We start from the raw sequence: 24,871 nt of genomic DNA on the forward strand, positions 1-24,871 counted from the left end.
TCAGTCAGTTTTCTCACAGCGTGTACATCCGGATTACACGGGTACTTATATCAGACCATATCTACCGATCGGATTTAATTGCACCAAGTGTACTCGTACCCGTAACACCGTGTCTAATGCATATCTGTGTGTTTTCTCTATTTACCTGTCGCACGGAATGACGTGACTACTTTGGATTATTCCCTCTATATAACCGATGTGTGCATGTAATACCTCCGGATTAAACCGTGTCACCGACTACGGAAATATCGAAAATCGAACCCACGAGAGGAATCCACCGATGAAATTCCTCCCTCCCCTATCTCGGTGTCTCTGTATCCCTCCATATCCCTCGTGTGCATACATTCACGTTCGAGAACTCTCGACGATTTCTTTTATTTTAATTTCTGGCTTTTTTCATCTCCCGAAATTTGAACGGTCCAATCTCGAGTGCTGGAAAAGTACGTCGGATACGCACGTTGAACGGTCGTAGAGTTAAATAAAATTCCCCGGCTTAGCTCGGTGTAATTATATGAAATTAATTTCGTACACCGGACGAGAAATGCGTCATTATGAATTATAAAGCACTTAATTAATACCACTGTAATACACGTTAAATGTCGCGCGACACGCGAGAACAACAATTGTCTAACCACCGAAGTAAGTGTAACGCTTGACCCAGCTAAAGGTGAAGAATAAAAAAAAGGTAGACAAAGTTTTGACAGTTTATTAAAGTTTTGCATCTAATAGAAATTCCCCGAGAGTTTGATGATAATAAATCTCTCATATGACGAGATATCGTAGAGTTGTTCTCATTTTTCTGATTCAATTCAATTTCTTTGAATCGATTATTTCGTTTTATTTATTTATTCTTTTTTTTCGTAAACATATCTGTACAGGTTTTTTTTTACGAGGCATCTGTCTGTGATTCATTGATTACGAAATTTTTGTGTAATTGACGTAAAATTAATTGCTCGATCGCAGAAGCACAACTAATAAATCCACCAGATGTACAACCTTTCCCTCAGATATCATCGAGTGCCCTTTATAACGGGTAATGACGCGCTCCCTTTCTACGGGCGAGAATAAAATAATTGGCAATTTGGCGATTCATTTATTCGTCGATTTTTCTAAACCTATATTGAAAGAATAAAAGTTGACAAAAAGTTTTGGAAATTTGTTTAGCTGGTTTTACGGCGTAAAGCTAGCGATTGGGCTTTGCAGTTTACAGCTGGTAAATCAAAAGCTGAAAATAGCACTTTCGCATGCAGTATAGGGATGAAAGGGATAACAGGTTGCACTCGCTCGCAATCCATTCCCTCGTTCGCTTAACACGAGGCTTTATGTCGGTACAAAATACAGCGAAACGCGGCGCAGCCAATACCAATAATGCTCGATTATTGAACGCTATAATACTACCCGAAATTATTCAGCAAAAATGTCAATAAATGGGAACGGGTATCTCGAATAATTTCCTTGCAAACAAAAAGGAGATTAATTCAAATAATAAAGCTTTCATAGATCCGCGTTGTGGAATGAGAAACTGATTACGACGGTTCAGGCTAATTATTTTGTCCAACGGTCAATTGAGCGATTACGTGTTATGTGTAACGTGTACCCATTAATTATCCCGACGGACGGTGCACCGTGAAACCCATTATTCGAATCGCGTGATTCATTTTTTGCATACAAAAATTTTTTATCTTCAATTGGTGGCGTTGTAACGAGCCAAGCCACGAAATTGCTCCCACGGCTCGATCCGCTCCTTTTATTTTAATTCGTCCAAGTTAATTCGTATTTTTTACTTTCCCAACACTTTTCACACGACGTGTAACGAGGTTCAACCGCGCGCGTTACACGCCCGGTTGTCGTCGGATCAAAATAATGTGACAACGAAAAAATTTGAAAAAGAAAATAAAAATCAAACGAAACGAATGAATATCAAATAAAATAAAAGGGACGGGGAGAAAGAGGAAGCGCAACGCCATCACCACTTCGTTGGTCATTCTTTATGTCCGATACAATATCCTCCCCAGTAAAACGCAGTGGCCGGAATAACGTGCTTACCACGTTCAAAATTAATCCCTTTCCCCCGGAATACCGAACGACGAAAAAACTCCGGGATACCGTCGCGTACATTTATAATGAAATTATAACAAATGCGGGATTTTAAAACTATACATAGATGTAAAAGTAACTGGAAATTATTGGGATTTGTCTATATTTTATCACGTGTCTTTGGTTGCGTATACAATTAAGCGATTACCGGTTACATCTGACTCATTTCTTTCTTTTTTTTTTTGTTTTATAGTTTTTCGATTTTTTGAATCAACTACGATCGCGTACACCTTTACACAAAACCGCCACCTCCATCTCGGCGTTATCGTCGACGTCGTTGTCATTTTTGAACGATGACGCAGCATTTTTATTCGAAAAAAGAACGTTCTGATTCACAAACGATGGACAACAAGGATTTCGACAGCATGGAACGTCCGCATGTTTCACGGGAAGTGAACAAGGCGCAGGAGCGTTCGTCCTACGATTTTTCATCAAAGATTTTACGCAGGTAGAATTGTCGAACGGATATTCGACTTCACGAGTCACCGTACCGATTCCCTTGAACATCGTAAGTACCGAAGCCTCTTTTTCTTCGTCTTTTTTCTCTTCAGCTTCCCGATCGTTGACGAGGTCCGACTTCGGCGAGGAATCCCATCTCATCTCCGGGCAGTTGTTATCGTCGCAAATATCTTCTTCGCGAGTGATCTCCGAATAGGTCTTGAAATCGAGGCCGAGTCTTTGGTCATTCAGGGCGTCGAGTCTCTCCGCCATTGCCCAAGGGTCGAGCTTACCGGCGCAACTATTCGCGCTAATTTTCAATTGCATCGACAAATGTCTACGTTTTTGGGCGTTCATCTCGTCCGACAACCGGATCAAGTTCTCCTGTTCTCGCCACATGACTTCCCGCATTTCCTGCACTTTTTTAGCCGCTTCATTTTGCTTCTCATTTATCTGACGCTGGAGAGCCGCTATTCTTCGGTTCAACGCCTCGTACTCGTCGACTGGATCTTCGGATATTTTTACGCAGGGACGACAGACACCGTCGACTTCCACGGTACCGTCTACGTAATCTTCCGGATTTATGTCTTGCTGCACTATGCACGACGTCACTAAACAAATCCTGTCGTGAAGCTCCGCCAATTCCGTCAACGTCAACGACTGCGATTATTCAGAGAGAAAATTTTTTTTTCGTGCAACAAAGGGAGAACGTTCGAAATTTTGTCGCGCTACTTACTCTGAGCCAGGACTCCGCGTCGAAGACGTCGCCGGAACTGTTGATGTCGCGAGTGTCCTGAAAGAGGAAGAATAAGTCGTGAAACAACCGAGTGATTCAATCGCGATGGTTTCGAACTGACGTCAGCTTGATTTTTCAGCGCCGTATTTTCATCTCTGAGCCTGTTGATCTCGTCCAGAAGTTTCATCAGTCCTTGAACGTCGGTTTCAGCGTTGAATATACTTTCCGATAAGAACTGTGACTCCCTGAGTAATTCCATCAGATCTTCGGCGAATTTATTTCTCATCACAGATGACATCCGATGATTCAGTTCCTGAGCCATTTCCGGGGGTGACGGTCTCTCGCCGAGTATGTATTTGACGAAATTTCGTATTCGTTGCACAGCTGAAGACGTCATATTTTATTTGATTTTTTCAACGAGGTGAAAAATCCTCCGTTTTTACCAACGGAGATTTATTTATTCAACGAACAATTCACTCGGGTTGTTCTTATTTTTTGCCGGTTCTGTTGTTTTACCTCGTCATGTAAAAGGTAACTAACTTTATTATTGTAACCATCATACCTCTGTCCTGCATATTCATATTCTTCCTCAGCTGTTCGTTTGCATTCTCGTAATCACCGCAACCCGCCCCTTGCGATCCTTGATCCTTTTTTACAACCGAACTGACACGTCTGACCCTCTTCTCAGTTTTCGGAACCGGGCTGAGCCGCTCAATTTCAGCAAGAGGGACAGCGTCCGTTGAAGCCTCAGGACTTGGCTTAGAGGGATCCTGACTCCTCGGGGTCGCTAAAAGGGGGAAAAAAATGAAAGGTATAAAAATATGTCTTTACTCTCATACTTTTTATCAAGTATGAATAATTCTGTACCTTTACTCGGTCGCCTTGAGCCACTAGATTCCGCTTTCAGTTTGTCCATTTCTGCAATCGCTTTCTGGAGATCGTTTTTCAGCTTTTCGTTGTCTTTTTTAAGATCATCGACTTCCGATTTCAGTCTAGCATTCTCAGCCTTCAGAGAATCGAGTGCTTTTTGGAGCTCCGCATTCTCGGATTTGAGCTTGTCGAGTTCACTCTTTATTTTAGCATTCTCAGCTTTGAGCGCGTCGTTTTCAGCCTGCAATTTATCGAGATCTTCTTTGAGTTTGGCGACTTCCGCCATCGCCGCAGCAAGATCTTTCTTCAGCTTTTCGTTCTCGGATTTCAGGCTGTCCAACTCTCCTTTGAGTTTAGCATTCTCAGATCTCAGTTCTTGGTTCTCAGCAGAAAGTTTGTCGAGTTCGTCTTTGAGCTTCGCGTTCTCCGCTTTGAGAGCGTCGAGATCTCTTTGAAGTTTTGCGATCTCCGCATTTAACTTGTCCAACTCTCCTTTCATTTTTGAAAGCTCACCTCGAAGCGCATCGTTCTCGGATTTCAGCTTATCCAGCTCTTCTTTCAACTTCGCCATTTCCGCTTGCGCGCTGGCCAGCTGATCTTTCAGTTCCGCATTCTCGGCCTTCATCTGATCGAGCTCGCTCTTAAGTTTGTCGTTCTCAGCTCGCAAGGCCTTAATCTCATCATTCAGTTTGTCCAAATCTCCTTTGAGCTTTGCATTTTCTGCTTTCAGAGCATCGATGTCGCCCAATAGTTTCGCGACTTGAGCGTTCAGCCGATCGAGCTCGCCTTTCATTTTATTGTTCTCAGCTTTGAGAGCCTCGTTCTCAGCCTTCAGTTTGTCCAGTTCACCCTTTAGCCGTGTATTTTCCCCCCGTACTTTATCCAACTCTGCTCTCAATGCGGATAACTCATTTTTCAGGGCATCCAGCTCCCGCAGAGCTGCTTCTTTCGCAGCCCTCTCTGCCGCTAGCTCTTTGCCAAGCTTGTCAACTTGATCTTTAAGGGCATCGATTTCTTCCCTTAATCTGGCTTTCTCTTCTTCGCAAGCCTTGATTTGATTTTCAAGGCCCTTTATCTTAGATTCAGCGTCGCTGAGGTCTTTTTTCAACTTCGCGTTCTCTTCTTTGAGCTTGGCGTTTTCTGCTTTCAAGTTATCAAGCTCTGCTTTGATTTTGTCCAGGTCATTTTTGAGTCTGTCATTCTCCCCCTTCAACCGATCGACCTCTCCTTTCAGCTTGTCATTTTCCGCCAACAATGCGGCATACTTCGATTTCAGCTGGTCCAGATCGTTATTCAGCTGAGAAAGTTTGTTGGTGAGATCGTCAACTGCAGCTTTGAGTTTATCACGCTCTGCTTTCAACTTATCCATTTCTGCCAACAGAGCTTTGAGCTCGGATTTGATAGCTGCTAGCTCTTGCAACGCTGCATCTTTTGCGGCTTTTTCTGCAGCGAGTTCACCCTGAAGCCGATCGATCTGATTCTTCAACTCCGCAATTTTGTTCAATAGATCAGCTTTTTCAGCTTCCAGAGATTTTATCCTTCCTTCGGCGTCGGCCAGACTCTTCTTCAGATCGTCATTCTCCGATTTCAGGGCATCGTAGTCATTTTTGAGTTTCTGAAACTCCGCTTTGAGTCTTCCGTTTTCAGCCTCGAGTCTTTCAACTTCAGCTTTCAGCTTGTTGACTTCTGCCTGCAATTTATCGTTCTCCGCTTTGAGGGCATTGATCTCATTTCGTAGCTTGTCTCTCTCGTCCTTCAGCGCGTCTATTTCACCTCTGAGTCGCTCGTTCTCCGCGGTCAGTCCCGCCAGCTGATTTTTCAGCTGATCGTTTTCAGCTCTCAATTTGTCAATGTCATTTTTCATTTTTTCCATATCACTCCTGAGCTTGTCAGCTTCACCCTTCGCCGCATCCAAGGCGTTTTTCAGTCTTTCAATTTCACCGCGAAGATTATCAGCCTCTGCCTTAGCCGCGTTCAGCTCTTCGTTCAATCGTTCATTTTCCGCCCTACAATTTCCCAACTCTTTCAGCGCCGCCTCTTTCGCTGCTCTCTCCGCCGCGAGTTCTTCCCTCATTTTCTCCATCTCCTTTCTAGCCTCGGCGAGGTCTTTTTCCAACTGCGCTTTATCAGCCTTCAATTCTGCTATTTCTTTTTCCAACTCTCGTATTCTATCGTTCGCTTCAGCCAGCTGGGCTCTGAGTCTGGCCAGTTCGTCTTCGAGGTTCTTGATCTTCTCGAGGAGTCCCGGTATCTCGGCATTCTCTGATTCCAACTGCGCGAGCTTTTTTCTTAGTTCGGCAAGCTCCCTTTCCAGTTCAGCTATTCGATCCTTGAGTCCATCGATCTCTCTCTTCAGGGCAGCCTCTTGCTCCATCAAAGGCTCCACCGTCGACTGTATAATATTCGACGTTCTCGCAAGAGCTTTTACGTGTTTGTCTTTCTCTTCCAATATTTTAATTATCTGATCATTCCTCTCAGACAGGACACCCCGTACTTTGCCGAGCTCCGAAACCAGCTGGTCCCGCTCCAATTCGAGGCTATACAACTGTGGTTTTAGAGTGTCCATTTCACTCTGTAGCCTGTTCATTCCAAGCAACTCGATGGCTGAGGCTTGCAAGCTCCGCAAGAGATCGGATACCTGCATGGGATCAAATTACGGATTAGTTTCGATCGCGCCAACTGTCCGTATTTTTTCACCTTGTCATCTCTTTTTTTGAGCTCCTCCTTCATGGCTTTAACTTCGTCCATCAGTGCTTTGTAGCTGACGTTCATCTGGTCGAGATCTACGGAAAGACGTTTGTTCTCGGTAGCGAGATCGAACGACTGATTTTGCAGATCGTTGATGACCGCGTCCTTGTCGACGAGTTGTTTTCTCAGCATGGCAATCAACGCTTCGAGATCCTTTATTCTTTGCAAGAGGTCGGACACGTCCATTTCGGCTAACGGTTTCTCGGCCGGTTTCAAATCGATGGGTACTGTCTCGACGGCGACCGTCGACGAAGTCAAACGTCGGTCTTCGCATTCCTTCAGAAGATCCTTCAGCCTCCTTATCTCCGCTTTTAAACGCTCTATCTCAGCTTTCAGCTCGTCCACGTTATCCGTTAGCTCGACCAGCGTCTCTATGGATCTCTGGACGACCATAGATACCCGCTCGTCGGCTACCTTGCCACCCTTCATCAGCTCCCTGAGCTTCGCTCGTAAACGATTCATCGCTGCGCACGAGGAGTCACCCTCAGCCTCTTGCAAACGGATTTTAAGCTCCGAAATGATCTCCCGCAATCTACGACGGACGGTCCCGAGGTGAGCATATTTTTTTCAACTTCGCTGTTTGTTTTTTTTTTTTTTTATTATTATATCTACCGATTTTTTTCCACCGCGTGTTCCTCCTTCAAGATCTTCATTTTAATTCGCACCTTTTTCACCGCCTCGCAAGGCGAGTCGTTGTACTCGTATTCCGAGATTGTGTCGGCAAGGGTTTTCACCTTGTCCCGAAGCTCCGCATTCTCGTTTTCCAAGCGACCGTTCTCCTCTCGCAGATGAACCATGAGCGGATCCGGTTTCACCATATCGGAGTTGAGCCCTGAAGAGGTGAATGAATTCAAAACCCCGGGACTATAAGTAATAGAGTTCGGAAAAGAGAGAGAGAGAGAGAGAGAGAGAGAGAAAAAAAAACCAGACCGTGCTCCTGCAAAACCTGCTTCAAAGCTCTCGCTTCGCTCTCCAACTGGAGACGTTCTATGCGCCACTTTTTCATTTGACACTTCATCGAGGTCAGTTTTCTCAGAGCGTAAGATAAATCTGTTATCTCGGTGTCACGCCCCACGTCGGCAAAGGGGTTATAACTGCACCCACAGGATCCCTCGTGCGGTGGGTCACCCCCTGTCATTTCCGGTGGGTCCGTGCAGCCGCATTGGCACGTGCGATAGTAGGACATTTTTTCTATTTTTTTTTTTTTACGGTTTTCCTATTCGATTTTCCTTATCGAAAAGCTTTTCAAGAAACTAAGAATTTTCAGGTTTCCGTAATTTTCGTTTCATGTTATATTCGTTGTGTCCAAAAATTTAGTACAGAAATAGATAATTAGGTTGAAGTTTCTACGATTTTTCGATTGTTTGATGGTGAAATGATCGTTCAAGATGGCTGCTTAACATTTGCTGACCGTAACTTCGACGTTTCATATTCAAGCAATTCCAGAGGGACCAAATTTTGAGTGAACGGAACAATATAGTTCGGGACTTTCGAAAGACCGATGCCGACAAATAAGCGATGTAAAATGCGGTACTGAGATGCCGATTTCAAATCCGCAAGAAAACGCTGCGCAGGGTCCTTGGGATCGCCGCACCACCCCGGCTAATTTTAATCGACATTTTATAACCAAATATAAAAATGGCTGGGGAATGTGGTTACCATCGTTCGGAAGCTCTCGGTGGAAACCAGAGTCAGCAAGTGGCTGAAGCGGCTGCCGCGACACTTCGCAAGCTCAACGTAATGATGAAAGAGTTGAACGAAAGGCGAGATCAGCGGTTGGAATTAGAAAGCAACGTGAGGAGTTTAAAAATTGCGCTAAAAACTGCCGGTGGGGACCCCGAAGAAGCGCTGAGACCGGATCCTCTCGTGGTTCACCAACGCGAAGAAATCGGCCGGCTAGAACTGGCCAGAGATAAATTGGAAAACGATGTTCGGAGACTCAGAACCGCGCTGCTGGAATCCGATCGAGCTATAACTTGCTCGGGGGCCAAAAGTCTCATAGAAAAAATGGCCAAAATCAGGGACGAGGCTGCCGAAGAGCGTAAAAAACTGATGGAGGAAATCGGGTATCTAAAAATCAGATTACAGGAGGCAGAGGAGGATTCTTCCTGCTCAGCTCTCGGTCGACTTCGAAAGAAATTACGTGATATGCTGAAAGGTGACAGAAAAATGGAAACGATCATTTCTGAGTTGATTTCGAGAAGTTGCAACGCGGTCCAGGACCTCACCGATGAGCTGAAGAGGCTGAAAGAAATGCTGGACGAATCGAGGCTGGAAAATAATAAACTGGAAGGCGACTGCAGAAGACTGAACGCTGCTCTTACGATTAACGGCGATCCCCCCTCAGGACTTCCCGGGTATCTCGAAACCATCGAACGCCTCAGATTTCGCATCGCCGAACTCGAGCGCGGGATCGAAGAGCTCCAGAACGATCCAGGGCTCGTTCGACGAATGGGAGAACTTGAAGAACAGCTGGAAATCAGCCGGACCCAACTGACCGATCAGGAAACCCAGATTAGGAACCTTTCGAACGAACTTCTCGGAGCGAAAACTGCGTACAGAACTCAAGCACAGGAACTGTGCGACGCTAAGAACGGATGTGAAGCTGCTAAGAGCGAGGCGTTTACTCTCAAAAAAGAATTGGAAGATCGTGAGCATCGGGTTAAAGAACTTGAGGTAACTGTCGCAGCTTCAAACTCGCTCGCCAAGGATCTAGAGAATCTGAGAAACGCAATAAATGGCCTGAATCGAAAACTTTTAAACGTGGAAATCGAACGTGATGGACTTCTCGACGAACTTGAAAATGTCCGGGGTATTGTTTCCGACCGAAACGAACAGATAGTCAAAATTCTGGCTGACATCGAAACCTTGAGGTCAGAGTTGAGTCATTCGGTAGCTGAAAACGAGTCGCTCAAAGCGTTGTGTGCAAATCTGAAAGACCTCGAACAGAGTAATTCCAGCAAAGCAACGGGAGATCGGGTCCCCCTTGAACCAAAAATAATTGAACTTGAAAAGGAGCTGATTGACCTTAAAAAGCTGTTCGATCTGGTGAAAAAAAATATTATCCACGGGAATGAAGAGTTAAAAACTTCACGGGCCGAAGCAAACGCTCTTAAAGTGGCGAAGGTAAAGCTAGAGACAGAGCTGACTGACGCGAGAAGAAACCTGACGGTCGAACAATGTGCTAAAGAGGCCGCCCTCGAGGAAGCGAAAACCTGTAACAAAGAGAATCAAGTCCTGAAGTCCGAAAAAGAGAGGCTGAAATTGGACGCTAAGGAACTGGTAGTGGGGTTCGTCGAAGAATTGAGAAAATTAAATACGAAGAATGCTGCTTTGAGGAAAGAAATCAACAGGCTCGCCAAAACCGAACGTGTAGAGACGGTTCGCGACAGCGATGGGCCTCGGTCGGACGGACGCGAGAAAATGGCCGATAACTTCGAGAAGGAACTTGAAAAACTCACAGCTGATTACGAGGTGTCGAAATCGGAGATCGAAAGGGTCAAGTGTGAGAGGGACGCGCTGAAGGACGAGCTCAAGAATTTCAGTTCTGCGAATATCGCTTTGAAGGGTGAACTTCGTGAGTCTGAAGAGAAAGTGAGAAAGCTCACCTCGATGCTGGAGGAAATGAATAAGAAATTGATTTCTGGTTTGAATAATTACATGGAAATTAAAGATAAGTTGAGATCGGCCGAGAAACAGCTGGAGGAAATCCTTGGAGAAGTTGACACGTTGAAGTTGGTGAAAACCGAGAATACCAAGCTCAAAGAGAACCTTGAGGAGTTGAATGAAGAGAAATCGAAGTTTCTATCAGATTTAGAGAGGCTTCGAGCCGATGCTGAGAAGAAAAATGAAATTCGAAAAAGTTCCGAGGCTGAAGGTATAACGACATCGAGAAATAGCGACAAAATCGTGATGGACTGTGGCGATTACGTCCGCGCTGATAAGGAACTTAAGTACTTCATCCACCTCCAAAGTCTCGCGGTTAAAAGAGTCGTCGACTTCATCAGCTACGTCGAAGGTACTACAAGTCTGAAACCGTCAATGGCGACATTCCTCGAACCGACCCTCACCAATGTCATGGTCCTTAATTTTGACGAAAATGTGACAACGACCTTTAGAATGTCCCAAAAACTTTCCGAAACAATATTCAACGCCGAGACCAACGTCCAGAGGCTGGAGACTTTGAAAAACGAAACCGAATACCTCAGGGCTGAGAGGGACTGCTTGAATAAAGGAATGGAGAAATTAACCAGGATTCTCAGAGTACGTATAATACACAGACCGAATAGAATTTCCAAATATATCGTGTAATTATGTGATCCCAGAACTTGGAGAAGTTAAAAATTCGCGGTATTCCCGAGCTACATTACTTAGATTCCGGAGTCTTTAATTCTTCGGAGACGGATTCTTGGCCGGGAATCGGGAATAAGGTACATCAATTCTAAATAAACTAATAATTAATCCTTGAGGCTCCATTCTCTGGATGCCATAGCGATGTTATAGTTCCAGGGGAGCAACAGTGCGTTAAATATTTGATAGGGTTCAATCTTCGCACCACTGTATAAACTTCGTAAAGCTGACAAGAAAAAAGTAAAACGTAAAAACAAAATTCTTTTACCTGTAACTCATTATTAGTCAATTACCCAAGACCAGTTGGAACTGGTGCATAACAAGATACAAAATATGACTGTACAGTCGGTTATCGAGCGGGAGCGTTTTAACAACGAAGAGTACTTTTACTCTGGAATGGCGGAGCTATCCTCGGGGGTGAATTCCGCGGACTTTCTCCGGACCAGTGACCCTGGAATTGCAGGGGGAAAAAATTTCTATGGAATGAACCGGCGGATCTTAGAGCTACAGGAACAAATTAAAGCGAAACAACAAGATGCTGCCGAAAGGGTTGGTATCTAAACGATGTTTATATTTTTCAAGGTGGTTTGGAATGAGGAAAAAAAATAACCGAGGAGGAAGGAAGAAAGTAGTTGCCTAGTGCCAGTCCATATCGCGGAGGCTTGCGGCTGTTCGTGGCCATCAATCAATTGATTAAAGTGTAGTTCAACCTTTCAGCTTATCGAAATGCGAGAAACCATGCGGCAAGAACGAATCCAGCTAATGGAGATTGCGGAGAGAGGAAACTCGCCCCATTTTACTAAAAAAAAACCCTAAGGAACTCAGCAGCTCCTAGAATCGACCATCGCATTTTCTAGATTAAAACAAACAACGAACAGGAGAGGGAAGTTAGATCCCCGAAGATACAAATTCAACGAACTTGTATATATGTATACACTTTCCAACGATCAATTCTTTCTCCCTTTCTCCGGTACCTTGACTGAATTTCTAAAGTGATTCAAAATTAATTAAAAATCGAAATTGAAAAAGCTCTTTCTCTCCTTTAACAAGATTGTAAAAGTTCGTTATTGCCGAGCGATTATACGTCCTGAAGGACGAGGGGCTTGAGACAGAAAGTCAAAAAATTTCTCCACCGCGCTGCATCATCCTGCAGTGAGAGAGCTTAACGGAATGTAATAACAATGTATTAATCACGCAAAAACTCATTAGCGTATTGTACACTGTGTTATACACCTTATACGCAGCTGCTAACCATGAAAACAGAGAACCGCTAAAATTCTCGTGAGATTATTCGAGCAAAAACCGGTCATTTCACCCGCATAGTTGTGGGCTCATCTATCATCTTGTCAGCGACGTGCTGCTTCTGCTTCTGCTTTAGCTACCGTAGGGGATTCCCCCGTGCATGTATAGACGATAGTTGGAGAGTATGAGGCAGAGAAAGGTGTTCATCCGGGTCCACCGCTATTCCAACGCTGAACACAACTTCTTCTGGACGACGCGGACGTCGACGACAACAACATCGCGGCTTTAACAGATAAACATCTCCTGTACAAGGTATGCTATCATTTCTGAAAATAATATGATAAAATACGTGTTCACCTTTCACATACATAAACCTGCAGCGTAGTAATATAATAAGCTGGTATACGGTACGTATAAGCTAATGCATATTATTTTCATGAAAATGTTTCATTATATATTTCGGTGTTATCTCTACGAACTGCGTCGTCTATTTGTGTACTCTATGATATGGAAATGGAATTGAAACGGACAACGTCACTCTAATTAATTGTCCTAATAATCGAACGACTATCATCTGGACTGCGCTTCTATGATTATTAAAGACTTTTAAGGTAACGTTTCAGTGTCGCACTGCTTTCAGAAATTTGCCTACCCGTTGTGTAATAATGAGGTTAGCGTTCAATCTAAATTTCAATAATGAATTGGATCCCAAGTCGAATTAAATCCCTCTTGTGGATCCCTCTGCATAGTTTCTGAATTACTCTTTCACTGCAATTCATGGGTTGACTTGATTAACTCTGGGGGTTTAAAAAAGAGGAAGAACAAAAAGGAAAAAAATACTCTCCGCCTCGTAGAAAGAATGCAAATACGTAAAAACAATTTCATTCAATTAAACTCCCCTTATTCTCCTCCCCCCGTTCTCTAAAGAGTAGGTAGTATGTATAGGTTTCTTTGCCGTGAGCCGCAATAGCTGATGCTGCCGATGTTCGAATATACCTATCTATGCTCGAGGTTTTGCCGAGGAATTTACTTATCTCAACAACGGCGCGACAACGATAAAATTCCTCACTCTATAGAAGAAAAAGTAACGGAAAACACTATGAATATGTATGAAAAAAAAGACTAAGGAGCAGAGAGGTAGGGTCACCTGAATTACTGCGGTATACGGAAAGTATGTGTTACTGATGTGTAAAACGCGTATCCATACAATACCTATATCATGTTTGAAAATTCCTTTGAATAGTAAAATAAAAGGTGAAATTTCCTAGGGATACCTCCTCAGATGTAAAACATTACACCGATTTAGTCAGAAACCGCGTGCTACTCGTGTGGCATGAAAACTCTTCAAGAATTCGACTTTACATTTCCAGCTTTACCAAATATGTTGTTATATTAAATCTATTGCGCATATATTAAAACTAGACATTTCACGTCGGCAACAGATGGAATACATGCATACCTCACGTTATATGTACGTAGCATAAAATATCTATTAGAAAATCATCCACTTGCCTCATCAGCCTGCATTTATTTGTCTTACAAACGGATATTATCAATATGATAGCAAATTACTCTGCGAGAGTATATTAATTCTACAGCCATTTAATTCGATTCAACGATACCAGGAATCTATTTTGGATGACACTTATTCCGAAGATCAAAGACGGAAAAGTTTCGACGTATACTGCAATCCCTAATTATCAGAACATAAATGTGGGACCATTACCGAGTTCATCTAAAAGCGTCGCCCCGCATGGTGTGTTGATATTTTATTTGATTTTATTTCATTATATTTCGTTATAATCACTTTTCTAATTTATTCTACTCGCAGAGAGAATTCTTTGTACTCGCCGCGTCGGTTGCCATCAAGGATATTCACGTTAGAGAAGTCACTTGTGCAGACGAATGGAGGTTTGCGTTTTAAAGCACGTATACGTTAGAAAGAGAAACGAAACGAAAAAATACAAACGTTTGAGTTGTGAAAAAATGAGTGAAATACAAGCGGAGAGCAGAAGGGTCGAAAAACGCTGCTGCTGAGGGTTGAAAAAGAGATTTTTTTTTCTTTTTTAATACTAGAAAAAAGGCAAGCTCCGAGCTCGCCGAATGTGCTACAATGGCTACACTACATCCGGAACCATTTTTATAGGCATGTAAGTAAATTGTAAGGCTGTTGTATAGGTATAGGTATGCGTGTATAATATGCCGCGCCTATCACGTGCACAAACTCATAACTGGACTTTAATTGTTCCAAATCGTCGCAATTAGAAGGAATGTTATGCTAGGGAAAACTGAGTAACGCACACTCAGCTCAATTCAGTAATTCATTTATATTTTTCTGCTTCTTGCGTTCATGTACATTTTTGCAAATATTTGCTCGACGTCATCGTTGTTGGGATCAAGCTAGAAGGGAAAGAAAAAACAAGACTGCCTCGCTAAAATTCACCTATTACATTTAAATATCTTATCATGGATATACTGAATCTTATTGCTGTTTTTATCCAAAGCTTTTATCATTATTCTTGCGAATCGCATTACAAAACCGTCATGAGCTACCAATGAAACAATAATGGCAATATTCAAATTCTTCAAACGTTCAAACTGCATAAGTTTAAATTATTTCTCCACTCGGTGATCAGCACCCTCTATTATAAGGGTTGTCAACCAACAGGCGAGTGATCATTTGCAGTTTGCAGTGTTTGATCGACAAACAAAAAGTTAACTTTTACCAACCCAGTCGCTTGGTATTTGAATGCAACCATTGTTGCACGACACAATGTGCAGATGGCAGCAACAATCCCGACCGGTGTTTCCACCGTGAGACATATCGGGAAACTATTTTTGATCTCTAGTTATGTATGTATAATTTATTTTTGACATTTGTAACCAATGCTCCTTCGTTCGCGGATGGACGGACGGGAGCGAACGTGACTCGAGAGCAGAAAGAGCATTCGGCGGATCCAAGGTGGATCGGAGTAGGAAAATTAAAACGTAAAGTCGTAACAACGGAAGAAAAAAGCAGCTCACGTACTCGAAAAGTTTTGCTAGACTGCGGAGATCCTCTTGTAATTAATATGTGATTACGTGCAACTAAAAATAGGGCTAAAGGGAAATATATAGTTCTAAACAGATCTGAAATTAACCCTTGGATAAATGCGGTATAATAATAAAGTGACTAAAAAATAATACGGGTGAATAATAGTACGGACTTATTTATCGTGCATTGTGGAGCTCGTATGGCTCACGGCAGAATATGGCCACGGTTTTCGAGAGCCCGTTCCTTTCGAATAGGCTGCGTCAGATCGAGGAGCGATACGAAGAGCCGACGACTTTTGGACGTTGCGATTGCACCAGCTATACATACCTTGCACTCAGCATAGTACTCTTCGCCGTTGGCACAGCGATAACGATATTAGCCCTAGGGGAACCATCTAACCGATATGTATTCACGCAGTTAGGACACATGTGGCTTGTCGGCCCGATTTTCATATGCTCCGGGCTCATGGTCGCTGTTAAATGCATGCTATACCTCAGAAGAAAATCTGTTATACAGATGATATTCCATCAGAGGCAACTTTTCCGGGTAAGTTTCTTGGCGCTCGAATATGAGTGTAGTATTTTGAATATTTTAAGAAATTTTTTTCCTCGTACAGATTACACATATAAATAGCCAGGACGAAATTCCAACGTCGCAATAATAACCAGATAAAAACAAACAAACGAAAACCTTTCATATGAGTCAGGAATAGGCGATGACTATACAGTGATCATTTGTATACATATCTACATATACATTGCTAACGGAATGAATAACGTCACTGTTTTGTCCCTCATTGGTTTTATAGACTTGTAAGAATCATGGATCTTTAAGTATCACGTTGAACTCTCCATTCAAGCAACAAAACTGAAACACTTCTACCCATTTAAAAACTCAGATGCGCTCTAAATCCTCAGATATCTCAATTGAATTGAATTCTCAATTTATCTCTTATAGACTCGATACGTGCACAGGAAACTGCCTTATGCGAACAGGATAAAGTTCTGGAATATCTAGACCTAGGGAATTCTGAAAATCGTTACAAGGAAAATTGACCTGACCACAAACATGAACTGGAACTTTATCATATTTTCCTACCACGAATGTAGTCATATTCTGAAAATCATTGCCACCACACAAGATCCCAGTCTTATTTCTTCCCCACCCATGAGCCACGAATATACGAAATTTGGATTTCAACCTATTATGTTGAAATCGCCGTGCAATTGCATACAACTAGCAAACAAACATGCATTTGAATAACACTAATTGACAAATTGCTAACTGAGATTATTCGTTCATCCTAATAGAACTTGATTAGTAGGTAACTGCAGAGGATACTGGATATTGTTGAAACAACATCAGCTCACAGCCATTAACATTCAACTTCTCAGTAAAGCTGAAGAAAAAAGCATTAGCAGTAGTTATGATAAAATCGAAAACTTTCTGTAAAGTTGTAGAGAAATACAGCCTCAGGCAATACCCCTCCGATCCATTCTCTTATCAGAGACAATATCTACCAATAACTAATGACGTCACCAATTGTACCCTATTAACGTTCGAAAACAGACGAGCGGCCGTGGAATTCGTTTGTGATATGTTATAGTTTCCATACTGGTATCATTTCTGACGTACCTCTGCTGTCTAATCTACAATTATCCAGGGTTGTAAACTTTCTGGGATAACGATATTTCTATCAATCAACAATTGACAGAACATCTATTTATTTACCAACATAATAATCATGTATTGTTCCATTGTTAAAATCGCAACTGTTGGTTTATTTCCCATGGTCGTCTGGTATAATAGAGCGATACTGATTCTGTTTGGATAAAAGCTGCCACTACACACTCACACTGATATAATTCATGGTCACTCATGCGGTAACTCACCTGTGACACTGAAACTAGTATTGGAGAAGTAACTTTACTATGCTAGGAAATATTGGAGTGGTGATTAAATTCAGAACGAATGCTTAATAGCAGAGTTTAAACTCGTACGTCATATTGCTCAATCTCAATATTCAACTAACAACTACTTTAAAGTATATGCAGATATGATAGGCTAGTCATTATGTAACAAACATTCACCGCAGATAAAATTCACATACCTCTAATAAATTTTTTTCAGAAGAATATTACACGTTTAGTTTAGAGACAAGCGTGGCTCTCGCTTTCCTGAACTTAAAATGCTGCATTGGCATATAGGTATGCTCAAAACTGTTGCTGCTGAGTGTGTTACGTAATTATGAGAAGTTTTATAACTGAGTCAATATTTAAACACCTTATCAAATATGATTCTGATGATTTAATTTACTTCGTAAGTCTCCTAGCGCAAAAAATAAGAGAGACTACTCTTGCCCATTACATCCATGACCTCAGGCTCCTGATATTCAAATGCAAACTTTCAAGCTTTAGAAAGAAGGAAATCAACCAGCAAAAGAAAAACATATATAACTATCTCCTCCAATGAACTACAATTGTTTCAGCAAAAAATTCCACCATTCATATGATCTGCCAGTGATCTAACTCCTAAATAATGATCATTCATGCATCAACCTTGCCAAATAGTCTAGTAATATTTACAGATGGAATGTCCCGATAACACCCATTTGATAAGATATAATCCTAAACAAATCATCTCTACTTCTCTGTCTCACTTATTTGAAGTTTGACCTACTGTGCTAATTGAAGTCAAACCTGAAGATATTACAAAAAAATTCAATGTAACCTGATGCTCAAGTTCCCATCTTCTTTCAATTCAAAACAATTATAAATTGAATCGGTCAGATAATTCATCGGATGTTGATCTCTGTACGATAAATCATAGTTATTCGTTTTATTTCCTAACACCACTGGTGCTAACTAACAGTATTACAGCATTTACAGGAACTGGCTGGTTCTCAGGCAGTCAGTGGATCTGGTGCAAGAACACCTGGACCACCACCTTATGAAGTTATCACTGAGGGTCAGGGACCAAGTGAGATGCCCCCACCTTCCTACGCAGAAGCAGTTGCCCTTCTACAGCAGGCTGGTTTACAAGGTGATATTGTCAGCCGTTATTGAAATTTTTACTATTACGCATCAACTTGTAACCAATTAATTTCATGGTGATGGCAAAAAGCAAATGTTCATCAGAAGTCTTGAGTAATCAATTTCCCTGGGCTGTCTACCCAACTTGCATCTAGACATTATTACGTATGTTTACTTGGTTTATGAGATAACTGTTACATTCACTTCACTGCTTGCAGTCTAGACGGAGATCTTTAATTCTTTGTGAGAAGAGTAGTATAGACAAAATACAAGTGTGGCTTTCACAGCAATTTTTTTTCTTTCTTCATCCAAAGTGAACGGCTATGAAAACTATTGACAATTTCGAATAGCGTGACAAAAACAAGATTATTTCTACAGCTGATTTTTGTCTGTTTATGCGTGTTCATTGTTTACACTATGTGTCATCACATGTACAACACTTGGACTGTTTATTTTATTAATACTAAAAATTGGCGATCACTGTTTTATTAAAAAAATATTATCACTTGAATAATCATTGTCAAAGCAATAGCCATTTTGACACCATTCTGTCAATGAAAAGATCAGAATGTTTATGATCCTAAATATTTCTCAGATAACAAGCTGGCGGGAGTCGCATCACCCTGCAGTGGCGTGACAGTGGGTGAAGCAGAAAGAACCAAACCCTGAAATTGCGCACAATTGTCTCTATTGTGGACTGGCTCAAGCCTCGTGTTGCAACTTCCTGTGAACAGAAGTGAATGCAATAAAGAAGCTTACACAGAAGCTCTTTGCGCGCAATCACTGGTTTTCTCTTAAAAAATTAACCCACTATTAAGAGCGAGATAAAAATCAAACATCATCCTTGCATCACCATTATCCATATTAATAAGTTCAATTTACATACTGATGATCAGGAACGTTGATTACACAACAATTACTTCCAATCTTCCATAAAATCAATCAGACAAATTATGAAAAGTTTCTACAATTTAGATCAACTAACGAATAACGAATCTAGATAAGGCAACCACATGATTCAAATTATCCCTTCATTTTCTTGTTGACTCTTCCAAAAATTTTTGGGGCTGTCGATGCTTATTGTTAGTCCTGTAACCTACATGTATTAGTATATTAGTGATGTTAGTTTGATTGCTTATCCTTGCCTGTCTAAATCATAGTTATAACTAAATAGGATCAATGATAACAAATTCTTCGAGACTTTTCATACTAAAATTGGTTGGTGCTGAATAAATTATAGCCCGTTAACTGAGGTAACTTCAATTGTGAATTCATAAATTGATGTTAGCAGAAAAATTACCGTTGTAGCCACCGCAGGATTTCTATTTCCCACATTTCAATGAATTGAATATCAACTTGTTGTGACTGTGACTAAGATTAGCTGAACCAATATCGCATTTTCAAATGTACAATGTTTATTGACCCCAGATGAGAAATAATCTTACTGCAAAGTGAACACAATTACAAATTACTTTCATCTCTGAACGACTAAAGTAAAGTCTATTGACTGAAGACATCCTATCGATCAGTTTACAATCAGCATGCTGTGCCTATATTTACCTGTCAAAGTTTGCACAGGGTATTCTTATGTTCTTGAACTGTAGTTCTGTTATAAAGTACGGGTTGATCAAAAACTGTATTATAGATAAAACAGATGATATCCGCGATCCTAATCATAATATTGATTTAGTTCTCAATATTTTGTGGCTGTACAGCGGCTTATTGATGTAAGCTTTGAAATATTGTACATAATTGTAGCTGCATCATTGTAGTTTGATAATAATGATTAGGTATATGTATATGAAATAACTTGCGTATCAGAGAAATGCTTAATATTTTTCTATGTATCAAAATGAATGACACTCACAGTAAGACTGCTGTTTTGCCTTGAATAACGATGACCATTTATAATGATAAATATGCACAAACTTAGTATTTAATATAAATTTTGCGATAAAACGTTGATGATATTTTTGTAGTTACGATACAGACTTAAAAAATGAAATTTCACAGTATTACCATAAAACCCAGCAAACGTCTTTGTACTTACGTATATTTGGCTTCGGAGTAGCCTAATTTGTTATTATGTCAACACGTGTAGGTAGTAGCTAAAAGATATCGGGATTAAAACTGTGTTTTTTCTTGGGATGGATATTTTTTTATACATTCATTGGAGCAGACTATTTGGTATTGCTCATGTTGCATTATTGGGGGTACATTCATATTTTTTCACCATTGAAGCACCCATTCTACTCTATATGTATATCGAGCAGTCAAATAGTCTGATCATGGAACAAACTTAAGACTTTTTGATTAAATCCAGGAAATATTTAATCAATGTTGTTCCGTTTAGAACTGTAAGTTCATTTTTCATCTATCCATCCCACTAACACATTACTATTGGGCACTGAGCACAAGATGTTGAGCCTCTTTACCGCCTTATAAGAAGAACCATCGCATGTAGTTTATTCGTGAAAATAATCTTTGTGATGTTTTGTACATACATACATATAAATATATAGGTAGGTACGTTATATTGAAATCAATGTCGATGTCGAATTTTTCTTTTATAAATTTTATTATCAAACATCTTCTTGCGAATGATAAATACATTCTATGACAACACAGGCTTGTAACCCATTGAAAAGTTTTAAAGGGATTGAATCCTGTTGGAGAAATTAGTCATTGCCAACGAGGTGAAACCGACCTCACAAACGATTTTATGACTGAGCCACTGCCAACATTTCCTCCTGGTGGATCAAGTGAGTGGTGTGATTCACCAGACCCATAAGCTTCGACAAAGATGCTGACCAAGCGTCCAAAAGAGCAGCTGGCTCTTGAGCTCCGGTGAACCTTACAACACCAGCTGGTCTATCGGTACGAGCATTGATCACTCCTGTTTCAACCAAATTGCATAGACAGGATTCCGTTTCTTCGACCGGAAGATCAAGGAGCTCCGCCATTCGGGTTAGCGTTATCTTTGTGTAATATTTTGCCATTATTCTTATGTTCTGTAACACAGAAAACGCAAAATGAATTGATTCATCAATCGCAATCCAGAGGTTCCCAAGTTATACATTGAGAAAATTCTCTCACGTGTTCGACGACGCGATTTCTGAGCTCTGTCCATCGTTTACATCCATCTTCAGTAGCTGCAGAGAAAACTTCAGTAGCTCTGAGATCTCTTTCATATATCTCACAAAGGCCTGACCATTTGATAAGCTCAGGATTCACAAAAAGACGGAGAAGCTCTCTAGAATTAAAAATGAATGATCAATTAATAGATTATCCAAAGAACATGAATTTTTATTGAAAAAAAACTAATTACTTGTAGGTTGGTATCTCATTGAGAAGCTTGTCAGCCAATAATCTATGTGTCAGATCTGCTTGTTCTGGCTCATGGGCAGCTAAGATAAGGTACAAAACTGCTCGTGAAAGAGCAGTGTGACGGCTCTGCGGATTGTCTCTAACTGCTGGGGTTTCGAGGACTGCCCGATTATGACGACACAGTTGTAAGTGCCATCCCTCATGGAGTGCAAGCTCCATCATCAGGCTAGAAACAAAAAAAACGCAATTGTTCGATTATTTTTTTGTTATTTCTATAACACCTCATCGAGAATTGACCTACTCATAATATTTGAGTTTCAGAGTCTGAGTCTCTTCGTCATTTTCATCATCGAAGAATTTTATGTTGATCTTCTTAGCAATAATCTGAGTTCGGACGAAATCCTGCTTTGCTAAACAGAGTCGCATTTGCTCCAAAATCAAGGATGCCTTTTCTCTACGAGACATGCTACCATATGTTTCCACCTGAAACCAAGATTAAGCCATTTCACGATGAAAAGTGAAAGTGATAATAACAAGGTAAAAAAAAATACTCAGTCTCACCTGTAATTCTTGCATAATTGTGGCAGCTCCGGTAACATCTCCGTCTTCTTCTTTCAATTTGGCTAAACGATGGGTAAGACGTGCTCTTTCTACCTCTACATATATCTGAAAATATTACCAGTATCAAGAGTAAAATGAAAACTGAGGTATAAAGTGATTTAATTTACCTTTCCCTCTGTTACTGAGCGGAGAGTTTCAATTAATTTGATCTTAGTTTCTTTGTCCGGAGTTTTATCTACATAAGTACAACATTCCTGAACCATTTTAGTTACTGCTTGTTTCAACTGTGAGCGCCTCTTAGACAACAGAACTATATGCTCATTTAGTGCAGTCCAGTTCTTGGCTTCTAGGCATATTTCCACTATTGCGACTAAGACCCGTGATGTTGAAACCATGTCTGCTCCCTATAGTTGTTGAGTTGAAAATTAATTGTTCATTTCGAAAGAAATTCCAGTATAAATTTTGTTAATTTATTTTGCATTACCGTTCTGGTCAATTTTTCTAAAGCTAGTAACTGATCCAGAGCATCGTGAAGTTTTCCTTCCCGAGCCAACTTTTTGCACTCTGGTATTTTGGTGTCGCAGTTGCTGCTGTAGTCCACCTCCATTTTTATTATCGTCCCAGATTCTGTTGTTGGAGTTTCTGCCATCTTTATTCTCTTGGTAAGTAACTGGAAAGCAAACTTGAAATAAATCCATGTCTTCGTAAAGAGCAATCATTACATTGCAGTTTTTACGATTGATACCTATACGTATAACTACATGTATAGAAATTCACAGTGCTACTCAAAATGATAGCTTCGAAAGTAAACTGCATTGGAACAACGACAGGAAGTTTTTAGGATATTCTTCAGAATTCAATTTAGCATAATTATAGGACATAATTAGTATACCAAGTAGAAACAAAGTACGAAAACAGAGAGGTTACGTCCTGTATCGGCTTAAAAAAAATCGAATGTGATGAGATTATAATAGAAAAATATCCATGTCTTTGATAAAATTAAGAAGGAGAAATTTTAGTTATTTAGTAAATAAATCAAGCACTCACATAAACGCGAATAAAAGACCGAAACTATCAAAGCTTCTCTATCAAAAAATATGGAGCAGTAATCAAATGTACTTGTCAGCTTTAGGAGGAAACGTCTATTACTATCAAAACAGATACTCTGTCAAATTTGTTGACTGGGAATTACAGAATTACGGATCCAAGACTGAAACACCAGCAGATGAAGAATTCATAAAATTATTTATTTAATTAAACAGATGTTGAGAACAGGAAAATGAATTGCTTCTCACGAATAAAACGCATTATCAGCCCGAGGTAAGTCTTGGTTTGTATTGAACAACGCAGTCGCGCCTGTCATCGCGACAGCACTACATCGTTGATGTTCATCAAACGCATTGAACAAATCAAACCTGAAACAAAGATTCGAATACGAAGTAAAAAGTTGTGGTGAATGATTAATACATAAATATTCTAAACTATGGACTCGAGTCAGATCATCGGTTTTAAAAATACATCCTATTAGCGGATACTTGTGCAGTTATCTGTGTATGTGTCAAACGTCAGATGTTCCAGTAATTAGGTTAAATTATAACGATGCTCCTGATTAGACAAGTCTAGAAGACTGTTAGAATAAGATTTCAGTTGCCCATGAACGCTCCCAGCTAATAATATGGCAGATAATGAAGAAGATACCCTGAAATTGGAAGTGCCAAAGACCGAAGAGCCCTCCGTTGATGCACCAAGTGAAAGTGATGCTCCGCAAAGCCTGGAACCAGTTTCATCAGACCCAAATTTGCCAGGAAACGATCAGCCGCAAGCCTTAGCCAGGGATTCAACAAAAAGCAAGTTTGATTCTGTTTTGTGGAGTATGGAGATGAAATCTCAACTTTCAAATCACCCGGCTTTTAATTAAGCAACTTATCTTACAGTTGATGTTTATCTAAAAGCTACTGGTAATGCACCCATCATGAAAAAAAAGAAATGGACTGTCAACCAAGACCAGCACATTGGCTGGATATCAGAGTTCATTAAAAAATATCTTAAGCTAGAACCCAGTGAGAGATTGGTGAGAATGTTTCTGCAAGTCCATACTATAATCTTACAAAGCCTTGAAATGGTTCATTAAGTTTTGCTTATGATTTGTTTTTTTTATTGTTACAGTTCCTGTACATTAACCAGACATTTGCTCCTGCACCAGATCAGACAGTGAAGAACCTATATGACTGTTATGGAATCGATGGAAAGCTTGTTATTCACTACTGTAAATCTCATGCGTGGGGGTGATGTAAATTATGCATTGCAAAGAATCTTTGGCAGTATATATTTTCTTATATGTGATTCATTTAGGTGCCACTATTTATTGCAGGCTCGAATGTCCCTACTGATTTCAAAGTGGCTCATTAAACTGCTTGCAAAATATAAATATGGGTG

The 24,871-nt window shown here is 40.7% G+C and overlaps 5 protein-coding genes across 7 annotated transcripts; 3 read left to right on the forward strand and 2 right to left on the reverse strand.

Moving 5' to 3' along the window:
• Positions 1-117: 117 nt before the first annotated feature.
• LOC105689954 (flagellar attachment zone protein 1-like) lies at positions 118-8,360 on the reverse strand. The gene is made up of 8 exons (XM_012407353.2): positions 7,820-8,360; positions 7,502-7,721; positions 6,839-7,421; positions 4,139-6,779; positions 3,834-4,058; positions 3,393-3,655; positions 3,272-3,328; positions 118-3,195 (listed from the first exon to the last, which is right to left on the reverse strand). The coding sequence occupies exons 1-8, from the start codon at positions 8,073-8,075 to the stop codon at positions 2,308-2,310; spliced, it is 5,133 nt and encodes a 1,710-aa protein (XP_012262776.2). The 5' UTR covers positions 8,076-8,360; the 3' UTR covers positions 118-2,307.
• LOC105689961 (myosin-10-like) lies at positions 3,466-18,557 on the forward strand. Of its 3 annotated transcripts, XM_048652651.1 has the most exons (9): positions 3,466-3,619; positions 3,960-4,082; positions 7,219-7,441; positions 8,327-11,152; positions 11,215-11,319; positions 11,585-11,788; positions 11,957-12,793; positions 14,107-14,237; positions 14,313-15,217. In XM_048652651.1, the coding sequence occupies exons 4-7, from the start codon at positions 8,528-8,530 to the stop codon at positions 12,053-12,055; spliced, it is 3,033 nt and encodes a 1,010-aa protein (XP_048508608.1). In that variant the 5' UTR covers positions 3,466-3,619; positions 3,960-4,082; positions 7,219-7,441; positions 8,327-8,527; the 3' UTR covers positions 12,056-12,793; positions 14,107-14,237; positions 14,313-15,217. The 3 variants fall into 3 exon arrangements, with proteins under 3 accessions (XP_048508608.1, XP_048508605.1, XP_048508606.1); XM_048652648.1 differs by lacking the exons at positions 14,107-14,237; positions 14,313-15,217 and adding an exon at positions 18,395-18,557; XM_048652649.1 differs by lacking the exons at positions 3,466-3,619; positions 14,107-14,237; positions 14,313-15,217 and adding exons at positions 3,670-3,802; positions 18,395-18,557.
• Positions 15,377-21,110, forward strand: LOC105689678. The gene is made up of 3 exons (XM_012406880.3): positions 15,377-16,061; positions 18,404-18,557; positions 19,143-21,110. Exons 1-3 carry the CDS (start codon positions 15,732-15,734, stop codon positions 19,214-19,216), a joined length of 558 nt encoding a protein of 185 aa, XP_012262303.1. The 5' UTR covers positions 15,377-15,731; the 3' UTR covers positions 19,217-21,110.
• LOC105689691 (26S proteasome non-ATPase regulatory subunit 12) lies at positions 21,107-23,631 on the reverse strand. The gene is made up of 8 exons (XM_012406891.3): positions 23,483-23,631; positions 22,920-23,105; positions 22,603-22,839; positions 22,436-22,540; positions 22,176-22,357; positions 21,876-22,100; positions 21,644-21,800; positions 21,107-21,558 (listed from the first exon to the last, which is right to left on the reverse strand). The coding sequence occupies exons 2-8, from the start codon at positions 23,082-23,084 to the stop codon at positions 21,268-21,270; spliced, it is 1,362 nt and encodes a 453-aa protein (XP_012262314.1). The 5' UTR covers positions 23,085-23,105; positions 23,483-23,631; the 3' UTR covers positions 21,107-21,267.
• Positions 23,632-23,785: 154 nt separating this feature from the next.
• LOC105689716 (autophagy protein 12-like) lies at positions 23,786-24,863 on the forward strand. The gene is made up of 3 exons (XM_012406946.3): positions 23,786-24,282; positions 24,370-24,506; positions 24,602-24,863. The coding sequence occupies exons 1-3, from the start codon at positions 24,111-24,113 to the stop codon at positions 24,722-24,724; spliced, it is 432 nt and encodes a 143-aa protein (XP_012262369.2). The 5' UTR covers positions 23,786-24,110; the 3' UTR covers positions 24,725-24,863.
• The last annotated feature ends 8 nt before the right edge of the window (positions 24,864-24,871 follow it).

The sequence above is a fragment of the Athalia rosae genome, chromosome 3, assembly GCF_917208135.1.
Source record: "Athalia rosae chromosome 3, iyAthRosa1.1, whole genome shotgun sequence".
Classification (NCBI taxonomy): domain Eukaryota; kingdom Metazoa; phylum Arthropoda; class Insecta; order Hymenoptera; family Athaliidae; genus Athalia; species Athalia rosae.